The sequence below is a fragment of the Diabrotica virgifera genome, chromosome 5, assembly GCF_917563875.1.
Source record: "Diabrotica virgifera virgifera chromosome 5, PGI_DIABVI_V3a".
Taxonomy (NCBI): Eukaryota; Metazoa; Arthropoda; class Insecta; order Coleoptera; family Chrysomelidae; genus Diabrotica; species Diabrotica virgifera.
Genome location: NC_065447.1, coordinates 139,506,391 through 139,524,291, shown reverse-complemented (window position 1 = coordinate 139,524,291; position 17,901 = coordinate 139,506,391). Strand labels below are relative to the sequence as shown.

At 31.3% G+C, this 17,901-nt stretch overlaps 1 protein-coding gene across 2 annotated transcripts in view; it reads left to right on the top strand.

The window, feature by feature from the left end:
- LOC114333175 (uncharacterized) overlaps positions 1-17,901 on the top strand; it is a 412,711-nt gene that overhangs the window by 74,203 nt on the left and 320,607 nt on the right. For both annotated transcript variants that reach the window (XM_050650379.1, XM_050650378.1), the window contains exon 6: positions 4,813-5,024. In XM_050650379.1, coding sequence (XP_050506336.1) covers positions 4,813-5,024 — 212 coding nt within the window. The remainder of the gene's footprint in view (positions 1-4,812; positions 5,025-17,901) is intronic.

The window sequence follows — 17,901 nt, the reverse complement described above, 5'->3', positions numbered from 1 at the left end:
TGGTAAGAAATCGGGAAAATCACCCCCTAATTAGCATTTCAAATGAACTTAATTGTTACCACTTCACAAGTTTTTTACTCGCGTATGTATTGATCATATGATCTGTAAGTTTCATCGGTTCAAAGTCCTTATTTTTGAAAGAGCTGTAGTTAAAAGGGCTTGAACGAGTCACTTATCACGAGTGTATGCAAATTTAGAAACACCTAATCTTAACCAATTTTTGTCTTAGAAAAACAAAAAAATAGAAAATATTTAGAAGTAAAGTAAAGCAGACTTTGTTATTGTTTAAGATTTTTGTTTTCTCTAACAATTTTTAAGTTATTTTGAAAAAAAGAATTTCTTTCAAAATTAATATTTTTAAAAATTTCAATTTAAACCACATTTTTTCAAAAATAAGCACTTTGACTCGATGAAACTTACAGATCATATAAAAACAACATAACTAAACTAACTTGTGAAGCGGTAATGATTAATTTCATTTAAATTACTAATTGGGGGGTGATTTTATTGATTTTTTTTTGCCAAAACAAAAGTGACCAACTTTATTTTGAGCTCAACTTGCTTACATTTGATGCTAGAAATTTTTTTTATAAAAACAGAAATGAAGCTTTTTTTTAAACACTTTAAGAAAGTTGTAATGTTTTTCCCCAAGAATACTTCATTATTTGGATATTTTACATTGAATTATTCTATTTGGAATTTTTCGAATATGAACCTATTTTTCATTATCTATAACTCTGCTTTTGCTAGGTGTGGAGACCTAATATATACATAATTTTTTTCACTTTTTTATAGGCTATAGTTTTGCTAAGACTATTTTTTCGACAAAATGCTTACGTTTTGAGTTATTTGAGAAAAACCGTCTAAAAACGTGGTTACTTTGTTGAAAAATGAACATATTCACCTGCAAATAACTCGTATTGATTTGGTGAAAAAACTCTATAAAACAAAAGTTGCTTATAATTAGCATATATTTTTTCACCACCGAGATGGGGTGAAACTCACCCCCAGGTCAAAAGCACACATCGGCACTATATCACTTTTTTTCTTTGGCATGTTAGCTATGCCTATGCCAAATTTCATGTCAATAAAAGCGGTTCTTTAAAATTTACAGCAAAAACCGTGAAAGAATGTACTAAATGGGTTAATTTCTGGAGATATCGCGAACACACTCCAAACGGTGAATACCTTCTGTCTCAAAATAATCATCAAACGCTTGAGTCCTATGTGCTCCTCGCCATCATCTCACAAGAGGTTATAAAATCCGTATGATGTACCTTTGTCTTGTTCACTAACCACCAATTCCGTGCGTCTACCTGCCATATTACCTGCCCAAAACATAACACTGATACCAGCGAAAGGAAGTAAGGAACAGGTATGTACTAGTTGTTCAACTCTTGTTGGCTCTCGCCACGAATCAAACACAAATCGCCGTCTATCACTATTCGTCTATCGTCTATCACAGGTCACTATCATCTATCACAGATTCTGGTCTCGTCTGAAAAAAACACGAAATTCCAAAACTGGCGAAGGAGCTCTATGTGTTCTTGAGAACGCTGGAGGCGGTGCAAAACATATCTAGGTTGTAGCTGAGGAACTTTTATTGCTCGATGACTTCTCAAACCTGACTCTAAAAGTCTTCTTCTTATTGTAGCCAATGATACTTTGATTCCTGCAGCATGCCTGAAATCTCTTTGGATGGCTGGACAGTCATAGAAGAATTACTCCGAATAGAAATTCTGATATATCTATTCTGTTGCTCATTGGTAACTCGGAGTCTACCAGAGTGAGCTCTATGCTGTATCAAATTTGTCTACAGAAACCTATCCCATTCTTTCCGTCGACAGAAACGAAAAACGCTGTTAATGGCCTTTAACTTAAGTGATTATTGTTACACGGTCCAACTAAGAAATTAAATTGAGATTAATTACAAATCACGTTTTCACAAATTTTACCAGAATAAAGTAATTGATAGATGATGAGGAAAACGTGAAGAAATCGAAGTATCCGATAATATTTGGCTTGATACAGGGTAGATCAACCGCAGTTGCAATTTTCATTATAAGGCAGTTGATGAAAAAATACAGGAATGAAGAAAGAAATGCGCAATGGTATTCATTGATCTTGAGAAAGTGTATGATAGAGTTCCTCGAGAGAGTCTGTTGTGGTGGGCACTAAATAAGAAAGGAGTTCCGGTGAACATGTAAAGATTGTGAGAGATATGTGCGAGGGAGTAACAACTAGTGTTAGGACAGGTGTGAGAGAGACTGATAAATTTCATTTGAAAGTAGGATTGCACCAAGGTTCGGTGCTTAGTCGTTATTTATTCTCATTAGTTCTAGATCAGATAACAGCGAAACTAAAGGGTATGACAGCCCTGGCATTAAGGCTATCTTCTCCCGGTGAGGGTGGTTATCCCTTATCCGAGGGGTGGAATAATTGATACGCTTTTACTTGTTGAGTTGTTTTATTTACACTCGCATGAGCATAAGCTGGTAGCACCGCACCCAAAGAACGTCTCGTGAAGAAAAAGAGACACTATCTTTAATGTGGAAATATTACGTCTGATCACCCAAAATAGAATGACAAATGTCTCATATAATAATAAGAATTCCCTTGTTATAGTTTTGCTGTTTATATATTTAGAAATGCCTATTCAGCATCGACCATGAAAAGTGTTTATAATTGACTCTGCAATTATTAGTGAATCGTGATCTAGGATAACAATATTTATATAATCGAATGAAGGTTGTAATATTGTTATGATGACATAAATAACTGAAAGTAATTATCGTAGATAATTACAGGGTGTTTTTAAGATATATCTACTGAGTACAGATGAATTCTTGTACAAGGGTAACATTCCTTGGTGCTTAATGTATGCTGATAATGTGGTGTTGGTGGGAAATAGTGAAGGCGACTTAGAACTAAAACTGAAACAGTGGAGACAAGCTCTAGAGGAAAAAGGTTCAAAACTTAGTAGGACGAAAACAGAGTATTTGGAATGTTTCTTTAATGATGGAGTTACTACAAATAAAATGATATCTTTGGATGGTGAAATGTTTGTGAAAATTCAGAGTTTTAATACCTAGAATCGGTATTACAGCGAGGGTACAATGGAAGGAAGCGAGTGGTGTGTTGTGTGACAGAAAAATTACAATGAAGCTGAAGGAAAAATTCTATAAAACAGCCATAAGACCAGTAATCACTATGATGTACGGAACTGAATGCTGGGCAGTTAAAAAGAAAGAGGAACAGCGAATGCATGTGGCGGAAAGGAGAATGCATAGACTCCCGCTTCGCGTCGTTCGGCAAACTGCAGTCGCGTACGGAAAAGAATGACTTTCTGCACTTATTAGGAAAATAACTATAGCGAATGTGTCTATTGTTATTAACTGATTTATATTATTTATAACTACTTTACTTATCTTTCATCTGAAATTTGATGAATATAATGGTTTTATATTTATTTTTAATAAAACTTTGAGTTCTATTTTTATACTGTTAGTATAGGCGCCAGCTAGGTCACTATGGCCTATTCAATTCTGATGGGCAATTTCAACGGTTTCTTATGGATTTTTGACAGTTGATTACGAATTTCAAGGGTGGATTTCGATACGAGTGGTCAAAAAATTGTTATAAACAACGTAATTGTTTATGAATTGTTTATAAGGCTCTAGCTCATGAATCAAAAGATATAAAAAAAATTCAAATAAAATTTATTTCTTAAGGCAGTGGTTTCCAACCTGTGCGGCACGCCTCCCTAGGGGCGCTCGAGACTGTTGCAAGGGGGGCTTGTAGCTGTTACAATTGTTTGTTACCATTAGGAAATTGTAACAAAATGTCTGAGAAAATTATTTTACAAAAGCGGTAAATACTATTAAAAAGCAAATTTTATTATTATTTTTAGTATATTTTTACATGATATTGTAGGTATATTATTTTGTAGCCCATTAAATAAATTATAGTATCAGATGAGTTTATCAAATTAGATTGATAGAAAAATTAAAGGGGCGCAATAATTTTTGGGTTTTTAAGGGGGGTGCAGGTACAGAAAGGTTGGAAACCACTGCCTTAAGGGGATGGGTACGAACTTTCGGCTGCAATGCTATTTAAATGGGATTCATTTTTTTCGAATCCTGAGAAAACTAATAAGTATTTTAGAAAAATTTAAACGCAGAATGAAAGATTACGTTATTATCGAGGGCCGAAAGTCCCTGAAAACTTCTATAATGTTTATTTTAATAAGTTACAGAGGTAAAAAACTAAGAGAAAATTTAGTGTGATTTTTAATTTCAAATATCTCATTCAAAAAACTTTTTACTCATTCTAAGGGACTTTCGGCCCTCGGTAATAAAGTAATCTTTCATTCTGCTTTTAAATTTTTCAAAAATACTTATTAGTTTTCTTAGGATTCGAACAAAATTAATACATATAAAATACATTGAAAATTTTGAAAGACATCAAAATGTTCCTTTTCTCTTAATAAAACACAAAGAAAACATCGTTTACTAATCTTAAATCCAATAATTAGAACTCAAAAGATACATATTGTAAAATTAGTGCCTAATGCAAATTGAAATTTGCAAAATAAGTATTTTTCGAATATTGTTCGATCGTAACTCGGCTTCTACGCATAAAATGACCTTTACAAAGTCTCATTTTAAAGCTTAATTTATAAATTTTCAAACAAAGTTTAAGATTTAAATTTAGGAAATCATTTAATTACTAATTTTAGCTAATTTGAGCAATTAAAAAAAACGAGTTTTTTTAGTATTGTACAAAATTTTTAAAATAAAATATTTGTTTTAGAATTTTAAACAAAATGCTGAAGTTACTCTTCAGAAAGTCGAAGATATGTTCACAAAATATAAAGAAATTATTTCTATTCCACCAAGTACTCCACAATTTCATCCAGAGCGCAAACCAAATCGAATTATCAAGAAAAATAAAAATAATTTGGAAGACAGACTATACATGTATAACACATCATCAAAAACGGTAGAAGCGTTTAGCAAAAAGAGGTACGTAATATTTAATGTCATAATAAAAGCTATAATACACATGGAAAACAATCAATATAATTGTATACCTAACCATCTGAATAAGGAATACCCACATAACAATGATGTTCGCATCATGTTCAAAGCATATACTACCAACATTCGTCGGAGTATATTCTTTTTAGTACTTGCGTAGTACATGCATAGCATGTACCTTAAAAAACATTCTAAATTTCATGTTCTTTGCATATACTTTAAAGAATATTCTCGTACCTAATATACTGAGCACATTCGTGTACGTAGTATCTCAGAATATTCGTAAAAGTTTATTCTTAGAATATACCTTTATCGAATATTCTTTAAAAGTATATTTGAGTACATCTTAACACATACTTATGTATAAGTACATACCTACATATATATATATATATATATATATATATATATATATATATATATATATATATATATATATATATATAGATACAAGTTTTTATTGAGGTTGCAGTCAGTGTAAGGGGCAGGATGAGAGAAACTTGATTAATTAATTGAGTGTCTTTCTGGCATTAATCAAATTTAGAACTAAATTAATAAATCAAAATTTTTCATTAGAAATTGTAAAAATTAAAACATTGAAATTTGAAAACGATTAAAATAAGGATATTTTTATATAATTATGTTTTATGGAAATGTTAAATTAATGAACTAACCTCACGTTGTAAGTTTTTGTGCTTTTTTATACAATGTTCTTTTATCTTTAATTTCATTGTATTTATAATTATATACTCATTTTAGCTAATCTTGACGAAGCAAATAAATTTTGCGAAAGCTCGATTGTAACAAAGAGTTTCTCTCATCCTGCCCCTTACACTGACTGCAACCTCAATAAAAACTTGTATCTACATATTGTCAGTCAATAATACCAAACTACTTATATATATATATATATATATATATATATATATATATATATATATATATATATATATATATATATATATATATATATATATATATATATATATATATATATATATATATATATATATATATATATATATATATACAGGCTATACACCCCGTGCGGAGTTGGAGCCACTCTTATTGAGCTCATTGACTCATTTACTGTGGTAAGTCACTCCACATTCTTTCTTCTCTCAAGTTAACTAGTCTAATCTAGGGTTCCTCTTTGCGTCCTCTGTTATTTTCCTCCTACATACCTACATACTTTTAAAATATCTTTAAAATATTATCTAATTATGTTAGCTTTATGGATAATTAACTTATTATTTATTTAAGGAATAATTAATAAAATTTATGTATGTAGTTAGCATTGGACGAATTAATTTCTTAAAATTGTTTTAATTGTATGGTAAAAAAGTTTAAACATTAATTGTATTAACGAAACAAAAATGTTCGTTTTTATAATTGAAATGAATTTACCATTTCGAGTTTACCATGAGTATTTTTACATCGTTGGATTAGGTACATTCAGTTACAGAGAACTGAAAGAATGCATCATTCACCATTTATATCACCAGATCGTAAAAGCGGTAAAAGCAAGTATTTATAAAAGATCGGATCGGAATTATATCGACGTGATATGGGCCATTCCAGTCATTACTGCAAACGGCCAGTCTCATTCTGACCATTTCCTACCTGGATAGGGATTAAGTACGCAACGGTAAAAAAATATGAAAACGAAAACAGATATTTGTGTCTAAAATTTTACAATTTTACAATTGTGCAGTGTTAAGGATGAAGGCGAACGATAAAGTACTAAAAGGAGTAGGACTATTAGGAACATACATAATCTCTTTATTTTGTTTGCGGTGCTTCAAAATATGATTCATTTTGGTAACTCAATATTACTTAAATAGTAGATAAGTACAGCTGGTTCCAAAAAAACTGATACGACTCTTAAAGCGTATTTTGTAGAAAATTGAGCAGTGTATTTTGAACGGTAAATACTATTATTTACATACTGTCACTGTCACTGTCAAATCTTAAAATTTGTCAGATAACTTATTCTGTATTAAATTTATATATAATTAAATTTATATATTTAAATTATTATAACTTATTCTAAATTACAAAAGAGTACCAAGAAAAATGGAAATCTTTAGTCCAGAAGAAGACTTCACAATACAAAACAATTCAAGACTTCTTTCCTACAAAACCTTGGTATTCAAATTTTCCATATAGAAATAGAAGACACACTACCACCATCATTAGAATGCGCACAGGCCATTGTTTAACAAAACAACATCTGTATAAAATGAATATAAAAGATAATCCTTTTTGTGAATGTGGTCGTCTCGAGGATCTAAACCACATATTTTTTGAATGCCCCATTAATGTGATTCCTAATTTTGATATATACACAAAATTTATTTCCATGAACTTCAAAACACCGCTCTCTATATACAATATTCTAAGTTCTTTAACGGAAGAATCAGTCAATGTAATTATGCGTTTTCTTGCAATTAACCAAATAAGCTTATAAACTGCAATGCGTTTTCTAGCAATTAACAAAATAAGCTTACAAATTGCAAGGCTCAACTGTTTATATGTATCCGTGTTATTGTTGCTATTTGTCATTTAATTTATGTTTTAATTTTTAATCATACTGAACCTGACCCAATTAATCTCATTTAATTATAATCATCACACCTCATCAAAAGCTTCCTTACAAGAACATAGTCAGCGATTTTGTTATGGCTTAGAGCCAGACTACGTCAAGATCGCTTATAAATCGTGCTGGTAATCGCCTTGCAGCGAAACCAAAAACAAAAAAGAAGAAGAAGAAGAACTTATTCTGTTCAACCTCAAAAATGGCTCCACATGCTAGCAAAAAACTAAAAACAAGAATTGTAACGAAATTATAAGATGGTTGGTCACTATCTGCCGTAGCGAACCATTTTAACGTAAGCAGAATAACAGTTTTTAATATTAATAAAAGTAGAACAAGAAACTCCCAAAAGAAAGCAAGGTTCTGGAAGACCAAAAATATCTGCCGCTCATGAAGATTGTACGCTTTTGGAGAGATTAGAAGAGAATCCTTTTGTAGATGCGAAAACTGCAAGAATTATATCACAGTTTCCGGGAAGAAAGACAACAACTTGGCGCAGAATTAAATCATCGCGTCGTAGGTACAGAACTGCAGCAAAAAATATATTTTTTGTTAATAGAAAAACTGTGGTTCTGCTTAAGTTAAAATGTTTTGCTGCCTCTGGTAGTGCCAAGTTATCTTTTAATTTGGTTACAATTCTTGCTTTAATATATTGTTGAGTTAAGTCGTTTGTTTTATTCCTTAATAATAATAAAAATAATAACAACAACCCTATATTAACCCAAGTAAATTTACTGAAAAGATCGCCAAGTACAGAGATCTGGAAATTCAAATACGAAGACAATGGAGAATGCAAAGTACCCAGACGATACTTATTATTATGTCTACCACTGGAGTCGTTCCGAAGAACCTCCTCGAAAGCATAAAAAAGCTGGGGCTAAATGAACATCTTTACAAGACCATTCAGAAAGCTGTACTACTCGCAATGGCTAGATGTGTACGAAAATTTTTGGGAGTTACAACTGCATACCAAGTCACCTAGGGCTCGATAACACAGAAAGAGTCCCACCATAGCTCAATCCTTTTGCTACCGTAGGTATCTGGGATGAGTCAATATTCCCCTTAGAGGGAGTGTGAGCCGTATGGCTAAATCTGGACAACAACCCTATTATGTAAAAACTATCATTTATATACTCTTTATAAAATGCAGGAATTCAAAATAATATCAAAATTTAGACACAATTTATGAATTAACATAATATGTAATCAGTTGTTTGTTTGTTTATTTTATTATTTGTCTGTCATAATAAATATAATTTAATGTCAGACCAATCACATACACTGCTCAAAATGATCAAATCTTACTAAGAGCCGTATCAGTTTTTTTAGGAACCAGCTGTACATATATTTAAGTATATAAATTTTAGTTACTTATAGGTTAGTTTAGATAAATATTATGTAATATTTATAATAAATAACTAAAATATATACATACTTACTTTTTAAGTAATATTGTAGAATGTACTAACTACATTCTCATATGCAATTAGAATATGTAACTAGGTACTTGGTAGAACCAGTAGAATCTAAGATGAGATTAGGTGATGCTGAAAACATACTTCTGAGCAATATAGCACTTCCTTGTTCCTTGGGATATTCTTAAAAGTCTATTCTTCCCAGATACTAAAAAGATGTAAGGTAGTACGTTCTAAGTATGTAAATAGAAGGTTTATAGCACGTCCTTGGAATATCCTAAAAAGTATATTCTTAGTATATTATACTGAAAAGAAGTTCGGTAGTACATTCTAAGTATATACATAGAACGTTTAATTACTGTAATGCAGTATATACTCAGTATGTGCTCTGCACATTCCCAATGGTAATTACGCATATTCTCAGTATATACTTTTTCTGAAAAGTATGTTCTATGAATCTACTAAGCACATGAAATTGTTATGTGGGTAGTACCTATTTACCTTAGGAAACAAATCATTTAAAAATCGAAAAATTACTATAAAAATTAAATACAGTATGTCCCTGTAAGGTGTATCCATATGGAAAACTTTTTTATTATTCATTTTACGAAAAAAAAATCTTCATAAAAAGCTCTGCATGGTCCAAAACCTAAGATTCAACCATCAGATATCAAATTTTATGAATATTATACGAGGTAGGTATGTCAAAAAGTTTGAATTCCACTCAAGAGTAAAGTAATTTTATTTTTCACAATATTGAAAATTGCTATTATTAAAAGTTGTTTGGAATTAAAAACTATATTCTAATATCCAATTACATCCTTCTAATTGAAATTTTTTTTTGAAACCTTTATGGATAACTAACATTATTTTCAGTTATTTCAATTCTGATAACTCTTTTATTATTAATTTTACGAAAAAAAGTGATTCTTAATAAAAAGTTCTGCATGGTCTTAAACCTAAAATACAACCATCTTATGTCAAATTTTATCAATTTTATACAAGGTATGTCAAAAAATATGAATTTAGCTCAAGAGTAATATATAACACAATATCGAAAATTGTTATTATGAAAAGTTATTAAGAATTAAAAACCATGTTTCAGTATGTAATTACATCCTTCTAATTGAAATATTTTGAACTATAAAGGTACTTTACTCTTGATCTAAATTTATCTTTTTTGACATACCTCGTATAAAATTGACATAAGGTGGTTGTATTTTAGGTTTTAGAGTATTTTAAGTAAGAATCACTTTTTTCGTAAAATTAATAATACAAGAGTTATTAGAATTAAAATTACTGAAAATAATGTTAGTTATCCATAATTAAAAAAAAAATTCAATTAGAAGGATGTAATTGCATATTAAAATATAGTTTTTAATTCCAAACAACTTTTCACAATAGCAATTTTCAATATTGTGAAAAATAAAGCTACTTTTTGACATACCTCGTATAATATTCATCAAATTTGATATCTAATGATTGAATCTTAGGTTTTGGACCATGCAGAGCCTTTTATGAAGAATAACTTTTTTAATATAAAACTTTGATAAAAAAAACCAAGAATCATAATTCCTAAATATACAGAATCAAATCATTTAAATAATATTTTAGTAAAATCTATACTGAGCGACTTTGTGGATTATACAGTAATTTACACAGATGGTTCTAAAAATCAAACAGGAGTAGGATGTGCTATGTATGTGCAAAATACCCATCAACATAATAATTATAAATTATCTAGTATTAGTAGTATTTTTACAGCTGAGATTATAGCCATCGAAAAAGCTCTAGAATGGATCAAAGAGAATAATATTGAAAAAGCTGTGATAATAACAGACTCCAGATCTGCAATATATGCAATTCAAAACACTGATTTTAATTCATACAAATCAAAAATTTTATGTAATATAAAAAATAATTTGTCTAAAGTGGAAGTAGTGTTTATATGGGCAAAAGGGCATGCCGGTATACTGGGTAATGAGAAAGTGGATGAGTTGGCCAAAGATGCAATAAAAAATGGTGAGATCCTAACTCAGATCTTATCGACAGATGCAATAAATGACGTCAAAGATAGAATAAATAAAATATGGAAAAAACAATGGAAAAATATTTCAAGCATATCAAAAAATTTATATTTTTCTTTACATCAAGAACTTCCTCCGCCACCTGAATACATATTTAAGTATAGCCTGCAAAAGCAAGATATTTCTACTATCGTCAGATTAAAAACTCGACACGGAAAATATGAGGCACATCTGCACAAATTAGGAATAGTTAATTCATCAGTCTGTTTTTGTGATAATGTTTCCATTAGAGATTTGAACCATATTTTCTTTGAATGCAAAATTAACGAGAGATATATAAATCAATTATATTACAATTTACGACAAACACAAGTTCATTTTCCAATTAGTATAGAATATCTACTAAGTTGTCATAAAATGGAAATATTTAAATTACTCATAAACTACTTGAAAGAAACAAATATAGTCATTTGAGTCAGATAGGTGGGAATATAACAAAACTAATAAATTGAGGTAAAAATAAAATAAAAATCTGTGGCTAACGGACCCGCATCCAAGCCATTTTTTCACACACACACACACACACACACAACTTTTTTTCGTAAAATGAATAATAAAAAAGTTTTCCATATGAATACAACTTACAGGGACATACTGTATATTGAAAAAAAAAGAATGTGTGTGTACTTTGTACGCACGTAAGAAGTTATACTTCTATTATATGATTTAAACGAAATTAATATACTTTTTATTTATATTTTGTTTAAATATTAAACTAATTTATACTTACTACTTCTCAAACATTTTTATTAGAACAGTGCCAAAAATTAAAATAATAAAAGAATAAAACACAAACAAACACATTAAACAAGCCACAAATGATGTCTGAACATTAATTGTCGAAAATTTTTTTAACTAAATACGTATTTTCTGAAAATACAATTATATAATAAATATACTTACAATCATAAAATGTATTAAAAAAAAACAAAAAAGAAAGTTTCTATTGGGACTCGAACCAGCGCTGATAAGAGCGGTTGGTATTGGAATTCATTCGCCTTCTCCGCTTAGCCACGGACACTATGTGTCATTATTTACGAAGATCGACTAACTAAACGGATTAAACTTGTGATATTTTGATATTTTGAAAATTGATCAAATTATTTTAATTTTGAATTGAAATGATTTAGAATTGAAAAAATACAACAAAACATAGAGTAAAAAAACAATATATTATGTGAATATTGATAGAAATTTTGATGGTAATCAAATTATATAAATAAAAGTATTACATACTATGTATTTTGGCAGATCAAATAGGTAGGTTTATATCCATGATACATTAACAATTATTACATACCTGTTGCTTTTAAAAACTATTTAAAAGTCACTACAATATTATAAACTTTTTTGTTTCTGTCCTCACAACAATAAAACTAATATATTATACATTTGTTTACCTTTACCTCCAAACCACAGCTGCCATATCGGATAATTTTTGACATGTCATTTGAACATCCAATCAGAACAAAGTTATAATGCGCATGCGCCGGGCTGATAGGTTTTAACATATAAAAAAATCACCCTCTATCGCCGGTAAAGAAGTATAACTTCAAAAATATTGCGATCTCTGGGATATAAACTCGGATTGTCCGATCATAAGTTTAGTATCGTAACTACTAGACCATTTCGGCTTACTTTACTTTTTCGCGTCTGGATCCGACTACAAATTTTCTGCCCAGTACCTCTACACCCTTTGTATTTGCGAGTCATAAATCATCGAGGGTGCACTGTGATGGGCAAAGTCCGCATACTCTCAGGTACTCCACGTTCTGCATTTCCCCACATTCACAAAGTGCGTCGTTATCTGTCTTGATGCCCCATTTAATGAGGTTCTGTTTTACAGGGGCAATACCGGTGCGTATGCGGTTGAGTGTCCGCCAGGTTCTCTAGTCCAGGTTCATTCCATTAGGACATCCTGGATGTAGGGGGAAAAGTTCGGGTGGTTCAACGCTGTCATTTCTCATAAATCTTTTCGTTGATTTAAGTCGGCTAAACTCAAACCCGTGCGGTACATCTTTTCAATATGATGCAAGTCTTCGAAATGCCGCCCCCTAAATATTATTGAAACTTAATACTAGTATTTATTTTTATTAAATGAAATTACACAAAATGAACGAAAACTTTTATTTTAAAAACAAAACATACTTTCAAGTAAATGAAATAATATGCATTAATATTAAATAACATTTATGAAAATTACAATTTTATCGAAAAAGAAAATAATCGTTTTCGTTTTGATTCAATTCGAGTCTCTTGCCATCCTCTGACACAGTGTTTCTGGGTCTCTACCCTTTATCGAAGAGGCTATTGCAAGTAGTCTACTTGCAATAGCCTCTTCGATAAAGGGTAGAGACCCAGAAACACTGTGTCAGAGGATGGCAAGAGACTCGAATTGAATCAAAACGAAAACGATTATTTTCTTTTTCTTTTTCATGCTTTACTCGGTTTAGAGTACAAAATGACCAAGTGTTCTTAAGGTATTCTGAGACGCATTGTTGGAGAAGCTCCTCCTAGCGGCGCCGCTTGATACTATCGTATCTCGGTTAACAGAATCCTGACTCTTGGTCGAAATTTATTTTATTTATTTTACAATTTTATCCTTTTGATTTTAATTTTGGCAAACTCGTCAATCAGATTGGTGTAGTCTAAAGTAGCAGCTAGTGAGAACTCTATTGAAATAAGTGCTAATTTTTTTAGTTTTGTTTGTCTTATGGAGCTTCGTAAATAGATTTTGATCATTTTTAATTTTGAAAAACTTCTTTCCCCGGGCTACCGAGACAGAGTGTTAATAAAATTCTTAGGGCCGGTACTTTCTGCACCTCGCATGACAAAATTCCTCTAACTGGGTTTTAATCGGAACAGATAATACCGGCCCTTAATGATACAACAACTATATTTGGGTATAAAGAAATTAGATTACTTTGGCACAAATAGTTCAAAACCTCTAAAGGTTTCATGGAGTATGGTATCATTTGGGATAAATCATGCAATAAATCTTCTAGAAAATCATTTGCCTCTATATCCGATTCTTTTTCTATGAAAAGTATTGAATGAATATTTTCTAATTAGTATTTTTTTAGTATTTTATCATCTTTCCCATTTCTTATATTTCGCTCAATTTAAAAATATCATATAAAAATTTAAAATTTTTATTATGAGTTTCTAAAAGCGAAAATCGATCAATCAAAGAATTAAAGGCAATGATTAAAATATAGATGAAAAAATTTACTTTAAATTTATCTTTCTCTAATCCACAGATTAGAGAGCTAATCCACAGATCAAATTGACGCATTTTTCTCTTGCCTCAATATTCGTTTTCAGCAGGAAATTCGGAACTTATTTACAAGCTTTTCTGTAATTTCATTATCAGTAATTTTCATTTGATCATAGCCAAATTGTCAGTAAATTTTAATTTTTTCCATAGTTTCTGACATTTTTACACAATCTGACAAATTTATAGTTACATGTGGCAACATCTTCGAGACTGAATTTATATAAAATAAAATATCATGCCAAAGAACTACACCGCATATAAATTTATAATTTTTAATATTTTTTACTAATCCTCGTGCTTTGGCTTTAGCTTCTGAATTATTGTTGACGTCTTCTATTATTTCGAATAAGGCATTATGTATTTCACAAAATTGAAATCTTAGAGGTTTCAATGCATCTATTCGACTTAACCATCTAGTATTACTCAACGGTTTTAGTGTTAGTTGTGAAACATGTTTTTTTTTTTTTAGAAAAGTGTACAGTTCTTGTATAATACAAAAAAAGTTTGTTGTTTCTGTAGAAGAAGACGCTGCGTCAGTTATGACTAAGGTGTAGAACAGAATATATGACAGAATATTTATGACAAATATTCTGTTTTGCACACCCTTTCTTTGTACAACGCTTTGTAAAACCAGAAAAAAAGTGTACAGTTCTTGTATAATACAAAAAAAGTTTGTTGTTTCTGTAGAAGAAGACGCTGCGTCAGTTATGACTAAGGTGTAGAACAGAATATATGACAGAATATTTATGACAAATATTCTGTTTTGCACACCCTTTCTTATTCCTTTCATATTAACCCCGTTATCATAACCTTGTCCTGTGAGCCGTTTTAAATCAAGAACTATTTTTTCCAAATTTCTCAAAATAAGTTCTGTTAAACCTTCACCAGTTAAATATTTTCGGCTGACACTTGGTCCTATTTATACTTTTAATTATTGAATGGCTTAATGTGTATTTTGATTTTACTGATTATGCCGCCCCCTTGTGATGCCGCCTGATGCGGCTGCCTCACCGCATCATAGCACCGCACGGCCCTGGCTAAACTTATCCATACATTGTGAGGCACATCTACGGTCGTCTGACGATGTGAATCCAGCTGCCCGGTACAGTAGGGGTAGAAGGGGAGGCTTCATACAACCGGTAGTTATTCTTCATGTTTGATTTAACATGGAGAGACACCCCAGATGTCTTGTTGGGCGTGTCTAGACGAGACACCCTAGACGGGACAAGCATATTCCCTGTTGAAAAACATAAGGCCTCAGCTGTTGACTTTAAGATCTGGAGGTTTGCACCCCACTTGTTCCCTTACGGGAGCAAGTGGGCAAAGACCATTTCGGCAATAATGGTTTAGTGGTTTATAACGCTTAACTATTTTCACTTTTACCACAATACACTGTGTAAACGAATACGTTCACATAGAATATTATCAATTACAAACCATATAGGTAGTATATGCCCATTTTCCGTTCCGTTTACCTCATTCCCGAAGCCTCGCGTTCAATATTATCGGCAGCCTATTTTTTCGGCAAGTCGCGTCGTATAGTACCTTATATGGGGTATTCCCATCTCGGCTCACTATAATCCTTTAGTCCTTTATAATACCCCAGGTACATTTTAAAAAAATCCCCAGGTCGGCTCGAAGATTAACAGGTAGGTATTAGTACCCCATTAGTAGGTATATTAATAATTTTATCATGGAATTATAGATTAGCGAAAATTTCTTATTAACATAGAAAAATATCGTACACTTAATACCCCTTTCTTCAATGTTGTACAGAAATTTTGGGTTCTTTGCGAATTTAAGAAACAGTTTCTCTTGGTTGGAAATGTTGACGTGGAATCGATTTCGCTACTGATACATAGGATAAAGCTTGGGATAGTAATGAGTGATTTATACATACTGAATATAAAGATAAAAGTTCAAATATAGGAAAATGGCTGCGATACCGTTTTGGCCTTTTATTTTTAAAACCCGAAGAAATTGATGATTTTATTTTTATTGGGCTATGTATAATTATTATATATCTATTTAATAAAGTTATTCCATAAATGTATTTTTTTCCATTGATATGTAAAATTATTTGATAGTAACAATTAATATCCCATGAGCCGAGCTGGTATATTTTATATCGGGCAGTTTTAATATTTGCGCCGACTTGGGACATTTTTAAAAGACGTACCTGTTTCTTGGGCCGAGATAGGCACTGCCCCCTTATATGATTTTGAAAATAAAAAATACAGTGATGATACATTTAAAGACAATATTTGTTCGGCTAGTCCCAAGAATTAAATTATTTCTTCATCCGATATAATAGCCGTTATGATTAAATTTCCTTCGGTCCACTTTTTATCAAGCCGGAAAAAAACACAAGTATTCCTGTCAAAAACTTAGGATAAAATGTTACCAATAGTCGAGGCATTGAAGGATTGAAGTGTCGATTTTTTTGCAGTAAGACGGATTTTAATGCGGATTGGTGCGCTGGATTCGTGAGAATATCAGGAAATTTTGTGAACTAATGTAATGAATAAGAAATCTCAAATTGCATTTGTGCATAAGAAATGCATTTCAAAAATGCATTTCGGTAAATAGTGGGAAAATTGACTCAATTTTCTTACTCGGGGTTTTTGGGGTCGCTGAAAACGAATATGAGGTCGGCGAGGGTGTGCAAACTACCTGTTGCCTGCAGCGGGTGTAATAAACGTCTTCCTCTTGGATATTATGGTAATTTGTTAAATAATTGTCCCAAACTTGTAACTCGGAGGTTTTTGGGGTAGCTGAAAATGAATATGAGGTCGGCGAGAGTGTGCAAAGTATCTGGTGCCTGCAGCGGGTGTAATTAACGTCTTCCTCTGGAGTATTATGGTAATTTATCATATAATTAGTTTAAACTCGTTACTCGGGGGTTTTTGGGGTAATCTATTTTCTTAGATGTAACTATAGTGATCGAAAAGGGTAATATTTTTATTATAAATAAACATAAATTTTTATTATTATAATATATTTATGGTTAAAAAAGTTTATTATACAAAATTTATCGTAATTTATCTTTAAAATTCATTTTCTTCATCATTATCATCTTCTTCTTCATTATTGCCTTCCTCTCTTGAGTCCAATGCAATATTTGTGCAATCAGATCCTACACAATTTTTGCAGGCTAAATTACACACTAACCCATGCTTCCTGCACCCGCATGAGTTGTCGCAGTCTGACTTACAACTACAGAATATTAAATTTAAAATGTTTGGAGGACCAGGTGGCTGAGTCACTCTAACTGAAATTAATACATTATTTTTTAATTCCCATCCCCAATCGGTTGGGTTCATGTTACTGTCCTCTCCATGCAGCCAAATTTGTGTTTGTAAATATCCCCTTTTTAAATGCTGGGTAAATGCATCAACAGATGAAAGAATTTTTCCAATGACAATCTTTTTATTTTTGGCAATAGCCATTAAGTACATTCTGTATCTAGTAATTTTCTCTCAAGGCA